This window comes from Sitodiplosis mosellana, unplaced genomic scaffold (genome assembly GCF_009176505.1).
Source record: "Sitodiplosis mosellana isolate CC-2019 unplaced genomic scaffold, AAFC_SMos_1.0 Smas_scaffold_6226, whole genome shotgun sequence".
Classification (NCBI taxonomy): Eukaryota; Metazoa; Arthropoda; class Insecta; order Diptera; family Cecidomyiidae; genus Sitodiplosis; species Sitodiplosis mosellana.
This window is the reverse complement of record NW_022601467.1, coordinates 12,675,611-12,688,668: the sequence shown is the minus strand read 5'-3', so window position 1 is coordinate 12,688,668 and position 13,058 is coordinate 12,675,611. Positions and strand designations below refer to the sequence as shown.

At 37.0% G+C, this 13,058-nt stretch overlaps 2 protein-coding genes across 3 annotated transcripts; both read left to right on the top strand.

Annotated features, from left to right (window-relative positions):
* Positions 1 to 391: 391 nt before the first annotated feature.
* LOC129579490 (structural maintenance of chromosomes protein 6) lies at positions 392 to 5,565 on the top strand. Its single transcript, XM_055469621.1, has 13 exons — positions 392 to 1,102; positions 1,190 to 1,448; positions 1,556 to 1,832; positions 1,912 to 2,116; positions 2,276 to 2,652; positions 2,833 to 2,947; positions 3,026 to 3,107; positions 3,178 to 4,447; positions 4,511 to 4,628; positions 4,699 to 4,782; positions 4,849 to 5,076; positions 5,156 to 5,286; positions 5,362 to 5,565. Exons 1-13 carry the CDS (start codon positions 1,007 to 1,009, stop codon positions 5,381 to 5,383), a joined length of 3,264 nt encoding a protein of 1,087 aa, XP_055325596.1. The 5' UTR covers positions 392 to 1,006; the 3' UTR covers positions 5,384 to 5,565.
* Positions 5,566 to 5,620: 55 nt separating this feature from the next.
* On the top strand, positions 5,621 to 8,068 carry LOC129579493 (FAST kinase domain-containing protein 4). 2 transcript variants are annotated; one of them, XM_055469626.1, is made up of 6 exons: positions 5,621 to 5,723; positions 5,955 to 6,128; positions 6,215 to 7,190; positions 7,265 to 7,545; positions 7,609 to 7,678; positions 7,757 to 8,068. In XM_055469626.1, the coding sequence occupies exons 2-6, from the start codon at positions 5,972 to 5,974 to the stop codon at positions 7,977 to 7,979; spliced, it is 1,707 nt and encodes a 568-aa protein (XP_055325601.1). In that variant the 5' UTR covers positions 5,621 to 5,723; positions 5,955 to 5,971; the 3' UTR covers positions 7,980 to 8,068. The 2 variants fall into 2 exon arrangements, with proteins under 2 accessions (XP_055325601.1, XP_055325602.1); XM_055469627.1 differs by having other exon boundaries at positions 5,670 to 6,128.
* The last annotated feature ends 4,990 nt before the right edge of the window (positions 8,069 to 13,058 follow it).

Sequence of the window (13,058 nt, the reverse complement as noted above, 5' to 3'; positions counted from 1 at the left end):
TGAAAGACAACACAATTTCAGATCAAAAACTGTTGATATTTCTTCGTTTTTAATTCCGTTTTGCTGATCGTAAAAATTATTGCTATGGAAAAAAAAGGAAAAAACAAAATGCAACCTATACTATTGAAATTATTGTCTGGGCAAATATGACAAAAATGTCAAAATGTTCTTTCGAATCCATGGAACATAATATAGACTATGTCTGTGAGTGTGCGGAATGGTACGTGTAGCAAGCATACAGCCACACATATCACATCGCTTACTCTGTTTGCTGTGCTAACAGGTATTCAAGTGTGCTGTCCGTCCTCTCACTCTCTCACTCTCTCACTCTCTCTCTCTCACTCACTGACGCAAAAACTGAACGCACGAGCCAACACGCTGGTATTGGTTGCAGTGTGTGTTGTATGTTTGCAGTACTAAAATGTAATACGCCAGTCATCTAAGCTACCGCACTTTGGACGTTTTAGCATTTTCTTATTTCCTTTCTCTTTGTTAATGTGATGAGTGAGAAGAGAAAAAATTGCCCGAAAATGAATTTGAGCAGATAATAATTCCGAAATTTCGATTGATGAACCGTTCATTAAGTCGAAGTAAATTTTGAGGTGAAATTCAACTGTCACCAGACTTATGATAATCAACATGGAATCAATTCAATCAAAATCAATTCATTTGCGTTGATTTACACTTGGAAGGAAATTAAAATTGAAAAAAGAAAACATTTCAGACATTTAATGACCAGTTGAAATAAAATTATCCATTTATTTAAGCGAAACACAAAATTGGTTCACATAAATAAAACGGTGAGTTCAAATTAGAAAATCATCTGTTGTCGATAATACAGTATTGGTGAATGTTGAATGTCATTGGTTTGTCGATCTGTTAGTAAACGAATCGTTGTGAAATTCCCTCCATTTCAAGCGAAGCAATATCACAGTTCGAACATGTTTGTGCCTGGAAAAACAACTCAATGATTTCAAATAAGTGACTAAAGTGATTTGAAACAACAATGGGAAAACGTAAATCGACAGGAAGTCAAAGCCACGACCAGCCAAAGCGCAATCGAAAAAGTACACAACAAAATAACAATGACTCCAGTGATGAGGTAAGAATAAAAATGAAGCATTTTTTTCTTTCGACGAACTGTTTAGCAGTAAATCACACGCTACGATTTCGAATTGTTTTCTATTAGGATGAGGGAGCAAACAGCTCAGGTGTAAATTTGTCGTCTGATTTCAATTCAGCATTAGATTTAAGTACACGTAGTGGCAAAATTCTGACGGTCAAGCTGCGTAATTTCATGTGCCATGCAAATCTCACCGTCGATTTCAATGCACGAACAAATTTACTCATTGGTCAAAATGGCAGCGGCAAAAGTGCTATCCTAACGGCACTTATCATCGGTTTGGGTAGCAAAGCAAACGCTACCAATCGCAGTAGTAGTATCAAAGGTAACCTAAACACATTCTTTCTTTGATTCTATATTTGATTTTTTGCACGACACACGATGACAAGTTCATGGCAATTTTTTTTTATCTTATCGTCATCCACTCTACAGAATTGATCAAATCAGGTGAATCATCGGCAACAATTGAAGTGCATATTTCTAATGATGGTTCCGATGCGTATGAATACGAAAAGTATGGTAGCCGCATCGTTGTGGTGCGTCAAATTGCAGCATCGGGTTCATCGACGTACAAATTGAAAAGCGCATCGGGCTCCGTGATTTCCACCAGTCGTGCCGATCTGTTGAAATTGATTTTGTACATGAACATTCAAGTGGACAATCCCGTATGTGTTATGACACAAGATGCGTCACGCGGCTTCTTGCGAGAGTAAGCATATTTTGTGTTTGGTTTTAATTGTATCGCATGTAACTCATTACATTTTGTATCGAATTAATTTTGATCATAGCTCCAACCCGAAAAAAAGATACGAATTGTTTTTGAAAGCAACGCAGTTGGATGTCATTATCGAGAAATTGGACGGTTGCTTGCAACAAGTGAACACAGCCAAGGCCAAATTCAAGTCACAACAGAGACAACATGTCAACTACTTGGAAGCACAGAAAAAGGCTCACGAGAAACTCAACCAATTCAAATCGATGGAACCTTTGAAAGTGAGTTAGTGAGTTGCATATCAATTTCGCTATAGCAAAATTTTCGTCGTTTTCCCTATTGACGAGAGATACTTTATTGCTAAATTTTTATATTTGGTCCTGATTTTTCACATCAATTTGATTGAAGTGTATTGCATTGAAAATTATGATTGTTTACAGAAAGAAACGAATCGGTACAAATGCGAACGAGCATGGTTGTCTGTGGTCAATGAAGAAGAATTCATACAGAACGTAAATACCGAATTCGAAAACGCTCGCCAGAAGAAGGATAAAACTGATCAGGAACTCGCTAAATTAAATGTTAACGATAGTGATATGAACGAACAAAATGCTCAACTGAACGGAGAAATCGAGCAATTGCAACAGTCGATTGTGGCGGAACAGAGAAAATTGGACGCCGAAAAAACCAATTTCAGACGTGCAAATGAACAGATCGAAGATAATGTGCGCACTGTGAAAAAACTTGAAGCTAAAATGGCCAAAGTTCAAGAAACCATTGCTACTCTTGAAGATAGTATCCAATCAGAGTTGAACTCGTAAGTGTCCCGTGTTTCTTTATTCGTCCATTTCTAAAATTAGTTTAGTTTGATGTACTTAATTCAATGATTGACTCATGATAATAACTTGGTCGACTGTGAAATGCAACGAGTGATTGTTGGACAAGTGATAACAGATCGTGCAACAAATAACCATCTTGTCCATACTCTTTTACACAGAAATAAGAACCAAATCGACGAGATGAAACAGGCAAACGAAGCAAAATTGAAGGAGCTCAATAAGAAAAAAGATGAATTCGAATCGATTCTAAAAACTCATCGACGGGAACTGGAGGTAAGTGGTCATCGCCTGAAATCCATATAATCATCCACACAATACGCATTTATTATTGCCCATTTTCATCCAATTCAGATTTTCGCAAACACTCGTGCAAAGTGCCAAGGTCAATTGGAGGTGGCTAAAAAGAATCAAAACAAACTGAGCGAAGAGAAAAGTAATTGATACACATTTCATAATAATGTCTTTATCCAATGATATCTATGTGGTTTGATTTATATTTTCAGAAAATGTTGAAACACGATTGCGTCATATGCACGCGTCGCCGAAGGAAAATTTAAGGTCGTATGGCGAAAACATGGTAAAATTGGTCGAAATATTGGAACAGTACTTTAAGCGGGGCAAGTTTAAAAAGATGCCAATCGGACCGATTGCCAATCACATTGAGGTTAAAAATGCCAGCCATCGTCAGTATGTCGAAGATGCATTGGGCAATATTCTGATGGGATTCTGCGTTGACAATTCAGACGATTTGTCAACATTTCGTGAAGTTTTGAGAAAAATGAATCAGCCACAATTCAATGTGCCCATCATTTGCGCTCCATTCATCGGTCGCCAGTACAATGTAACTGGTAAATGCGTTGAGGCAGATGATAAAACCGCACGGCTGATGGATTTGATTGTAGCTGACAATCCCGTGGCTATGAACTGTTTAATCGATCATTGCAATATCGAAACCATTCTATTCACATCGTCCTTTGAATACGCCACCCATATCACATCGAAGAAAGAAAATGTTCCACAAAATTTATCCAAAGTGATATTGACCAAACCGTACAGCGAATATTTCCCAGCGCCAGCATATCGATCGTATGCAAAAGTATCGAGACCGTCGCGTAATTTGCGAGTCAATGCTGCCGATCGAGAAAAGGCATATCAAAACGATTTGCAGGATATTAATGAAAAAATCGATGCAGCCAAAGCTGAAATCCAGCAAATTGAAAGCAAAGTCAAAGAAAATATCAAACTTGGCGATGAACGGCGCAAACACATTGCCGAAGTTGATGCTAATCTAAGGATGCTCAACTTAGAAGTTACCGAAATCGAATCGATCGAATATCCACAAGAAGCTGACGTTGAAGTGATGCAAAACGAGGTAACCGAACAATCCAAGATATTGACATCGCTACAAACCGAATATGAAACGGAACAAGGCAAAGTTGATGAACTGAACGTTGCAATCCGTGAGGTCAAAGCGAAAATTTTGGAAATTAGACGACAGATACAAAGTTTCGAAAGCGAAATACAGGCCAAGCAAAAGTCCAAAGACGATCTCAGTGAAAATTTGACGAAACGAGACACAATGATTGCATATCATCAAAAGCAAAAGAAACATCTCACCGAAGCCATGATCAAGTATGAGAAAGAGTTGGAGAAACTACGGGAAAAACTGGGCCGGTTAGAGGCAACTGCTCTAAAAGTAGGGTCACGCATTGATGTGAAACACACCGAGGAGCAACTCGCTAAATTGATTAAGAAAAATGAACTCAAACTGAAGTAAGCAACTATACCTTTTCGATTTTATTGATTTAGTTTGACTAACTTTCAATCCAAATTTAGTGCGGTGTCCACGTCAAATGAATCACTGGAAAGTGTAACACGTCAGGCGCAAGAAGCCGACGAAATTGTGACTAGAAGTGATGATTTGATCAAAATACTTGGTTCAACATTGAAAATGGTAAGTTTCACGGTGGCAGAGAATAGCCGATTCAATTTCATACATAATAACCAAATGAATCAATTCACAGATACACAGTTCGGTCAGAATGCGAATGGCGAATGTTTCCAAATTGAAACAATTCATGGTCACACGCACAGCTCTCTATTTTACGGTAATTCATGGTTGAATGATGCGTTTTATCATTTTTCGAATCTAATCATATCAATTCTAAATGCAGGCCATCATGAAACTACGAGACATCGATGGCACTCTGAACTTCGATAATGATGCCGGTACATTAGACATACAGGTGGTGCCCAGAGACAAGGATTGTGCAAACGCTGTGTCAAAAACGACCAATCTCTCTGGTGGTGAACGTTCATACACAACCGTTGCATTCTTGTTGTCATTGTGGTCATGTGTCGATCACCCGTTCTATTTTCTTGATGAATATGATGTGTTCACCGTAAGATTACAATTGATTAGGATAAATTTCAAATGGAAAAATCATTCGAATATGACATAATCAAACATTTTATTTCCAGGATCAAGTCAATCGTATGTTTATGACCAAATTACTGCTGAACGAAGCCGAAAAGAAGCCACTTCAGTACACATTCCTCACTCCACAAGACACATCGGAGATTAAGCCAGCAAAGGACCTCTCCATTTTGCGGTGAGTCACAATGAAATATACAAAGTTTGGATAAAACAAATTTAATAACTGCCCTATTTTTCTGGTCATTTTCAGTCTAGAGAATCCAAACCGTTGACGAGACACAATGAAAGAAAAACTTACAAATTACCAAAGTGTGTTCACACATTCAAATCACCAATAACGTCAACTAAAAATACATCGTTTTTTTTTAATTTGAAATGTTGATAAAACAAACTTGTTGATTAAATAAAGAAATATATTTCCGAAGAGAAAAAAATGCATTAAAAAAAACAAAAACCATTTCAAATCATAGGGCATGTGCATATTGTGAGTACTTAAGTTCATTTTGACAGTTCGTTCCATTTGACATTTCTCAATGTTCTGTTCGAATGTGACAGTCGTACGTATAGAAAAAATAAATCCATTGATTTTTGGCTTTGAAGGGACTTCATAAGGTATGAGAGTTGAATAATCAAAAGCAAATAACAGAAAAATTGAAAATCTAATCGAGACAATTGATTTTATGTGGATAAAAGTGTTGAATGCATCGAATAAAATTACGTAAACAGTTCAAATGTGTTGAATTGTTGCCACTTTAGTACCGAAAATCGGTGTCATTTTTTTTGGTTATGTTTTGTTTCGTACCGAATTAGAATTATACAAACTTGACCGCAATTGATTTACAGAAATTCACACGAATAAGATGATGTCCATGCAGTTTTTAACGCGAAATCTAAGGCTAAGGGTGGCTTCTTTGCGTGGTTTCAGTAGTGCGACCGTTACGGAGAAATCAGAAATAGCTGACAAAACGCAAAACACTGCCAAACAAACTCAAAGCAAACCATCCAGATCGTTAGATCGTAAGTATCCAAAATGTGTTTAGTTTGATGCTGTTTGGCCTTATTTAATAAATCATTTTGGAATGATTGTTGCTGTTTCGTTTTAGTTTTTGAGAAGCTGAAATCATTGGATCATCCACCAGCAGGTAAAGAGCAAACCGTTACCCGATCCAATCCAACAAGGAAACCATCATCAGTGTCAAAATTTGAGGCTGGAAAATCAGCTGTAAGTTTATCTTCAAGCATTTCAAATGCAACAACTGTCACGGAATTGCTTAATTTGTCTGAAAATGATTTGACTCGCGACAATGCAATGTCAGTTTTAACCAAATTATCCGTTTGGACTGCATCCAGCCAGGCAAATGTAAAAGAATTCGAAAATGATTACCGATTTTTGAAAGTGTGTCGAAAACTGTCGTCCAATAAAGCGTCAACGAAACAAGATGTAGAAAATTTGGTTCAAAATCATCAACAGAAATCAGCCGAATTAGAGATGGTCTTGAGTATCGCTGGCGATGACGAGGCGTCGAAAATTGTTGAAACTCTTTCGTTGCCGCAAAAAGTCAAAGTGTTTGCGTCATTGGCCCGGAAAAAGACGCGAAGCATTGAAGTATTAAAGACATTGGCGTCGACAATTAGTGGACATACCGGTAAACTGAACTTGAAAGAATGCTCGGATATTTTGTTTGCTATGACGAGTTTGAATTTCATCGATGAAATGCTACTGTGTCGCATTAGCATGGACATAAATCGTGGTCTACCCAAGAATTTGGATAAAACGGCTGTGGTCGGTTCGATTGTAACCAGTTTGGGATTTTTAAAATACAAAGAGCCCGCCCTATTGGACAATCTAACTGAATGGGTGATCAATAAACAAGAACTTTGTCGATCAAAGGATTTGGCATCATTATTGTTGACCTTAGCTCTTGTGAATTATCGGCCGAAAAACTTTGACGAGATAACAACGAAACTCTTACCGAAAATCACTCGAGACGATTTATCGGCCAATGAATGGTTGGATTATGTGTGGGCACTATCTGTCCTCGAATTGCACCAGTCAACTCATTTGGAGTCAATACTTCGGTAAATGCGGCCACATCATTCACATTCGAAATATTTTTCTCAAATACATAAATTTTTGTTGTTGTTTCTAACAGGCCAGAGTTCTTGGAGAAACTGACACTTGAGCAAGAATTGAATGATATTTTGCCATCACAAAAAATGAAACTGTTGAACATTAATGCGGTAGCAAAGTATCTAACATCGAACTACGATGGTCCGTTCCTAAAATCAGACTCAACAGTCAATAACTGTCCGCTGGGATATCGAAAAAGCAAAAAAATTCTGATTCAAGGCCTGCTCGACACACTAAAGAATCTATTTACCACAGATTCTTACATCCGAACCGAACACAACACAAAGTTGGGCTTTGTCATTGGTAAATGTTTAAACTAATGCAATCCACATAGCATATTCACTAAATGGAACGTTTAATTTTCAGACGCGGAGTGTGTACTGAATAAAAATCGAATGCCACTGGCAGTTGAATCAACCCATAAGGATGCATTCAGGTATTCTATTGAAATCCGAAAAAAAACCAAATTGCATTCACTCAGCAATAAAATAACGATATCTTATTCTGGTTTCAGAGTGGCTCTTATGGTATTGGACTATCATGATATGTGCAAAGGGTGTAAAAATGATCCAAACGGTTATAATGCGTTAGCTTTCAAACTATTAGCAAAAATCGGTTATACTGTTTTACAAATTCCACACACTGAATTCAGTACGAGCGATAAAGTTTTGAAGCGAGTTCAATATTTAGATACACAGCTTAAGAATATTGTTAATCAATCTAGTAAGAGAACGTAATTGTTTGTGTGCGATTAAAATAAAAAGAATATATACTTTGTAGTAAAGTTCGACAAAAAAACCAAATAAATCAAAGGCATGTTCGAAAATTTTTGTTGTTATTGTTCAGCTAAGTCTTCACGATTTCGAACTTATTGGTGGATTTTGCAATTTGCATTGATATTTCCATTCAAACGAAGCCCAGATTTTTATTTTAGAACCAAAAAATGGTTTGGTTTCGGAGCTCATGTTCAAATTTTGTTAAATATATTGAATATTCGCTGAACTTATTTCGGTGCGTAGTTAAATGTGAGCGGTTCATTATTTTGACACTTAAATGTCGCTTGAAGTGTGAAATTAGCAACAGATTACATCAATTAGTAATGCATGCTTATTTTTCAAAATGAAAAATTTTCAATAAAAAATATGACTTCTCACCCATTCAATAACAATAAAAAAACCAATTGTAATTTCTATAATTTTACCATCCATAGTTGTATGAATAATGTTTAGCACAGAAAAAGATTAGGTAATTATACCCGTTTCGTATGTTTATGATTCATTTCGGGCACTTCTTATATCAAAACAAATGATTTGATTTGGTTTATCTTTAAACAAAATTTTGATCAGCAATCCAACATTTTTTCTTCGTTTGAGTGACAATATTGAGCCGACTTCGAAATAATGTCTGTGAAGTACAGCACCATTTCCAAATCTACTAGTGACTGCAAGAGAAAAACATATAGTATTTATTAGTGTTATATTGAATGAGCTGTTAAAGATAAATCGATGGCTTCAATGGAGCGGTTTTTTCTGCACTTGATATAAATCCAAATTTGGGTAACAATGAAATCTAACCAACTTCAAGTTGGTAAACTCTGTCTCTATTCTCGTTATTGTCACATAGCACAGAACAGAAAAACACCATGGAATTGAATATTAATATGAACCGATTCGATTGATATTGATATTGATGTCGTCCTTCTATTTTTATTTGAAGAAAAGAATAAAGCTAATAAACATTAGTAAGAGGCCATTTTTATTCCCAAATGAATTTCATCCTCGACTCCAATCAGATTTAAAGCTCTGAATCAAAGTCTGAAGAACCGATAAACGAAATGAGCCTATGGGTTCGATTAACTTAATGGTTTTATTGGAAGACAATTTTTATCCCCAAAATGGCATTCAGCTAGACAAACACAAATATTTTTTTCTTCATGTTTGAATACCATTGGATGCACGGATGGTGTGATGTAACATCACTGATGTTGTCGTTTCATTTATTTCCGCTTTACCAAAATAGAAACACCATGAATAATCCCAAGGAAAAAAAGCCTGCACGCTTAAAATATATGTGCTGATCGAAATAAATATTATAAATTTGCCTCGAAGCTTCTTTGACATTAAGGTCTGGGCCTCTGCTACCATGTGTGTTGATATATTTTTTATCTTCACTAAATTTTCCAACCATGTGTACACATGGTGGGTTTATTTAAGTCCATGTGAGCCACTGCGCACAAATGTTCATAAATTATGAAAATGTGCTGCTAATGTTTTCTTAGTTCCATGTCTAAGCCGCTCTCTAAGTTATTGATAAATAGGCTGTTGCCTCTCACTTTATTTTCGACATCATAAAAAATACACACATCCTCTGCCACACACGCACGCACGCACGCTCGCAGGCCACTTGCAGGCACACTTGCCACTTTTCTCCATCTTATTTGATTTCCGAGCTGTTTCCGTTCATCGGTCGGGTGCTTCAAAACGATGTGCAATACTTTGAATTGCATAAATTCACAAGTGAAAAGAAAACTTAATTTGTTTCCTGACTGGCCGAAATCATCTCATGAATTTGATTTTATTTAGATGCATTGAAAATTGCCGCAAATAAACCCGATTTTATACCCACAAAACGAGAGAGAGAGAGAGAGAGAGAGGGGGGGGGGGGGGGGGGGGGGGGGGAGAGGAGAGAAAAAAAACAAAATTGCGTACGGAATTGAAATTCATTGAGCACGTTTTTCACTGACTGGATCGAAAACGATGGCAATTTTCACTCGGAGAGTTTCAGTTTTTTCTCGAATAAAATTGAGACATGAAAGAAAAAGAGAGGAATAAAATGATACAAACACAATTTAGACGCTCCGATTTATGTGTATTGACTGCGAAATGTGGCTCCAAATCGAAATAACCGTTTAACTCAATATGTAAATTCGATTAGAAAACACTCCCAATTGTCATCAAAGGCCGCTTTAACTGACAAAATGCAATCGTTGAAGACAAACAGGCAAAATTAATGCAAATTGTATTGGAAAAGGAGATAGATGACGAGATCGGTTTATATCGGGGTCATTAATTTAAATGGAATCGACGTCAACACGAGTAGAGTATCGTACAATCTATCCATCAATTCATCGTCGTTGTAAAGACGAAAAGGAAAAACACATTTTGAGCTCTACTCGAAAGAAATCACAACAAAATAAATGTGCCATTAAAGATTTGATCAGATTGATTAGCAGTGAGAAAACAGTTATTGCCTTTTTTTCTGTTGGTACGCTTCGAAACCGGAGATACGGGCGTGATGTGTTTGTAAAAATGAATTATGCAGTTGAAATAAGTTCGCGCGATTAAATTTTCAGATAAAAGCCAATGGTGAACACTTGGAAATGCGTATGTGACATTGCAAAAGAAATGAACGCACGACGGAATTTTTTTCACTGCTATTTTCTTCCTTTGTATTTATTCACTTGAATGGTGCAATTCGGCTAGAGCAAAAGAAGTGACGGTGCTCTTTAACCACAGCGGTAGCATTTGCTGCATTTCCATTTATTACATTAGAACGTTACCGCAAAAAAAGTTGCAAAGTGATTTTTATTTCTCTGTCTTTCGCCCCACTTTTAATTAAAATATGCACACAATTAAGTTAGTTGAGCGCGTAGTGCAATGAGCACAATTGTTTCTCTCAAAACCTTAAGAAACTCAGATTCATTGAATATGTATATATATTCTTGGCAGAAAAAAAAGCAGGACGACTCGTTCTCTGTGTATTGCAGCTCGTACATGAATATCAGTGCAATAATAGATTTAATTTATGTTACGAGCCGTTATAATTCGTATCCCACCGAGTCGCTTAAGTAAATTCCATGCGATGCACATCATAAATAAGACTGAGTTTCATTCGTTCGTTTTTTGCCTTCCCCATGGTTACACTGTGTAAAATGAGATAATTTTCTCGTAATAATACGCTTTCTTCCATTTTTGCGGTTTGCGAAAGAGAACAACAACAATAGCAGCCACAGCAACAGCAAAAACGAAATGTAAATAAATTCAAAAAATCAACACGTCGTTACTGCTTCGGTTGCCGTTTGTCGAATAGGGGCAACAGCAAACAATGAAATTATATGTGGAAAATACTGTTCTAGGGTACACATATGCAATTTTTCGTTTTGACAATTTTTCGTTTGGAATTTTGTAGCATTCACCACACACTTCTTGTGCTGCTCTTCATAGTGTATGCAAGGCCAATTTGGCTGTGAATTCATAAAATTGTGATGGAGCGTGCGCGCGCGCGCGCCTGCGAGCGCTCATTTGTTCGCGCATTTAGTCGCTTCAACCATTCTGCTCACAGAATGCGATTTCATCGCAGAACGATGGGAGAAGAACGCTTTTAGATTGCAGCACAATAAAATGCATTTTGAATAGTTTTGTACGTTATGAACATTATTCATAAAACTGTCAGTACATATTTTATGCATTTTTAAGCAGTAAGCATGAAGGTCTTGTGCACAATTGTGCATTTATTATTCAAAATATCCATATTTATGCAGCCGCATTACTTTTGCTTCAGTAAGTCTTCATTTTGAATTCAAGCGTTCGATTTTCAAACCATCTTTCGATGACTGAACGCTATGTGTGTCTGTGTGTGCAGCACGTGTTTCGTCTCATATATAAAGCCAACCGTTGCAGGCATTCGAGACATTTTTTTTCCACCCACGTTTCTCTTTCACCTTTCGGATTGTCGGTTTGACGCAATATTGATTCGCAGGCACATATGATTGATTGTGACGATTTCATCAATTCATAATTTTAATGGGAAAGGTACGATGATGATTCAGCCATGATTCGCATCTGGATTAACCTTTGATTTAGCGGTATGCCAAATCGTATAAGTGTATGGAAGCGGTTGAAAATCGATAGAAATCGTAATATTTCTATTTGGTACAAATGCGGCCCGAAAAAACCAAAATACAAACAATGCCATCGAAGCATTCAAGCGTTTTGAGCATTGAGAATGAATTTTCTTTTGCCATCCGAATTCTATCCTTTGCATCCATAAATTTGTGGAGACGATAGGAATGAGTTCACGATATGTTCGGAACAAAATGTTGCGCTTATATGACGTGCAGATGTTTTTACATTGCTCACTGCTAATAAAAATCACAAATAATCGTCATCCATAAGCCTAATGGTGCTACTTTTTTCGATCTCTTTCTCTGCCTCGCTCCATCTCTTTCTCTTTTTTTTCTTTTGAATTTCTCCGGATTCGCTTTTTTACTCACTTTCAATGCACTACGTCCCCATGGCTTGATATCGATACAGATTTTTTTTTGTGTTCGGTATCACATGAACAAAATGTGTCATGATGCTGTCTAATGTATGTATTTTTTTTCCGTTCGCCGTCTGATTGCCTTTGCACGAGCGTTACACCAATTCTGAACCGATTTTCATGACTACGGGTGCCATTCAACATTTTTAACACTTTTTCTACGTTTTCTTTCTTTGCTGCCTCTCTCTGCGTTCTTTTTTGGCATCATTTAGATTGGTTGTTATATATTTCTTACATTTTCCACAGTTGGAGGTGGTGGCTCGTCGCTGACTGGGTTACAGAGTGGAAAAAAAAGCAGCAACCGTAATCTATGGAAGGGAACAAAAAAAAACCCAAGAGTATAACAATGGCAATTTATTTCGTGGCTCGCAAAAAGGAAAATTAGAAGGAGAATGTGAAGAACAACAGAAAGAACAAGCCGAAAAACAACCTCAGCATGCTTAACGAATAAGAGTAACGGATAGAAGAAACGCCAGACGCACAACAGCACACGATCA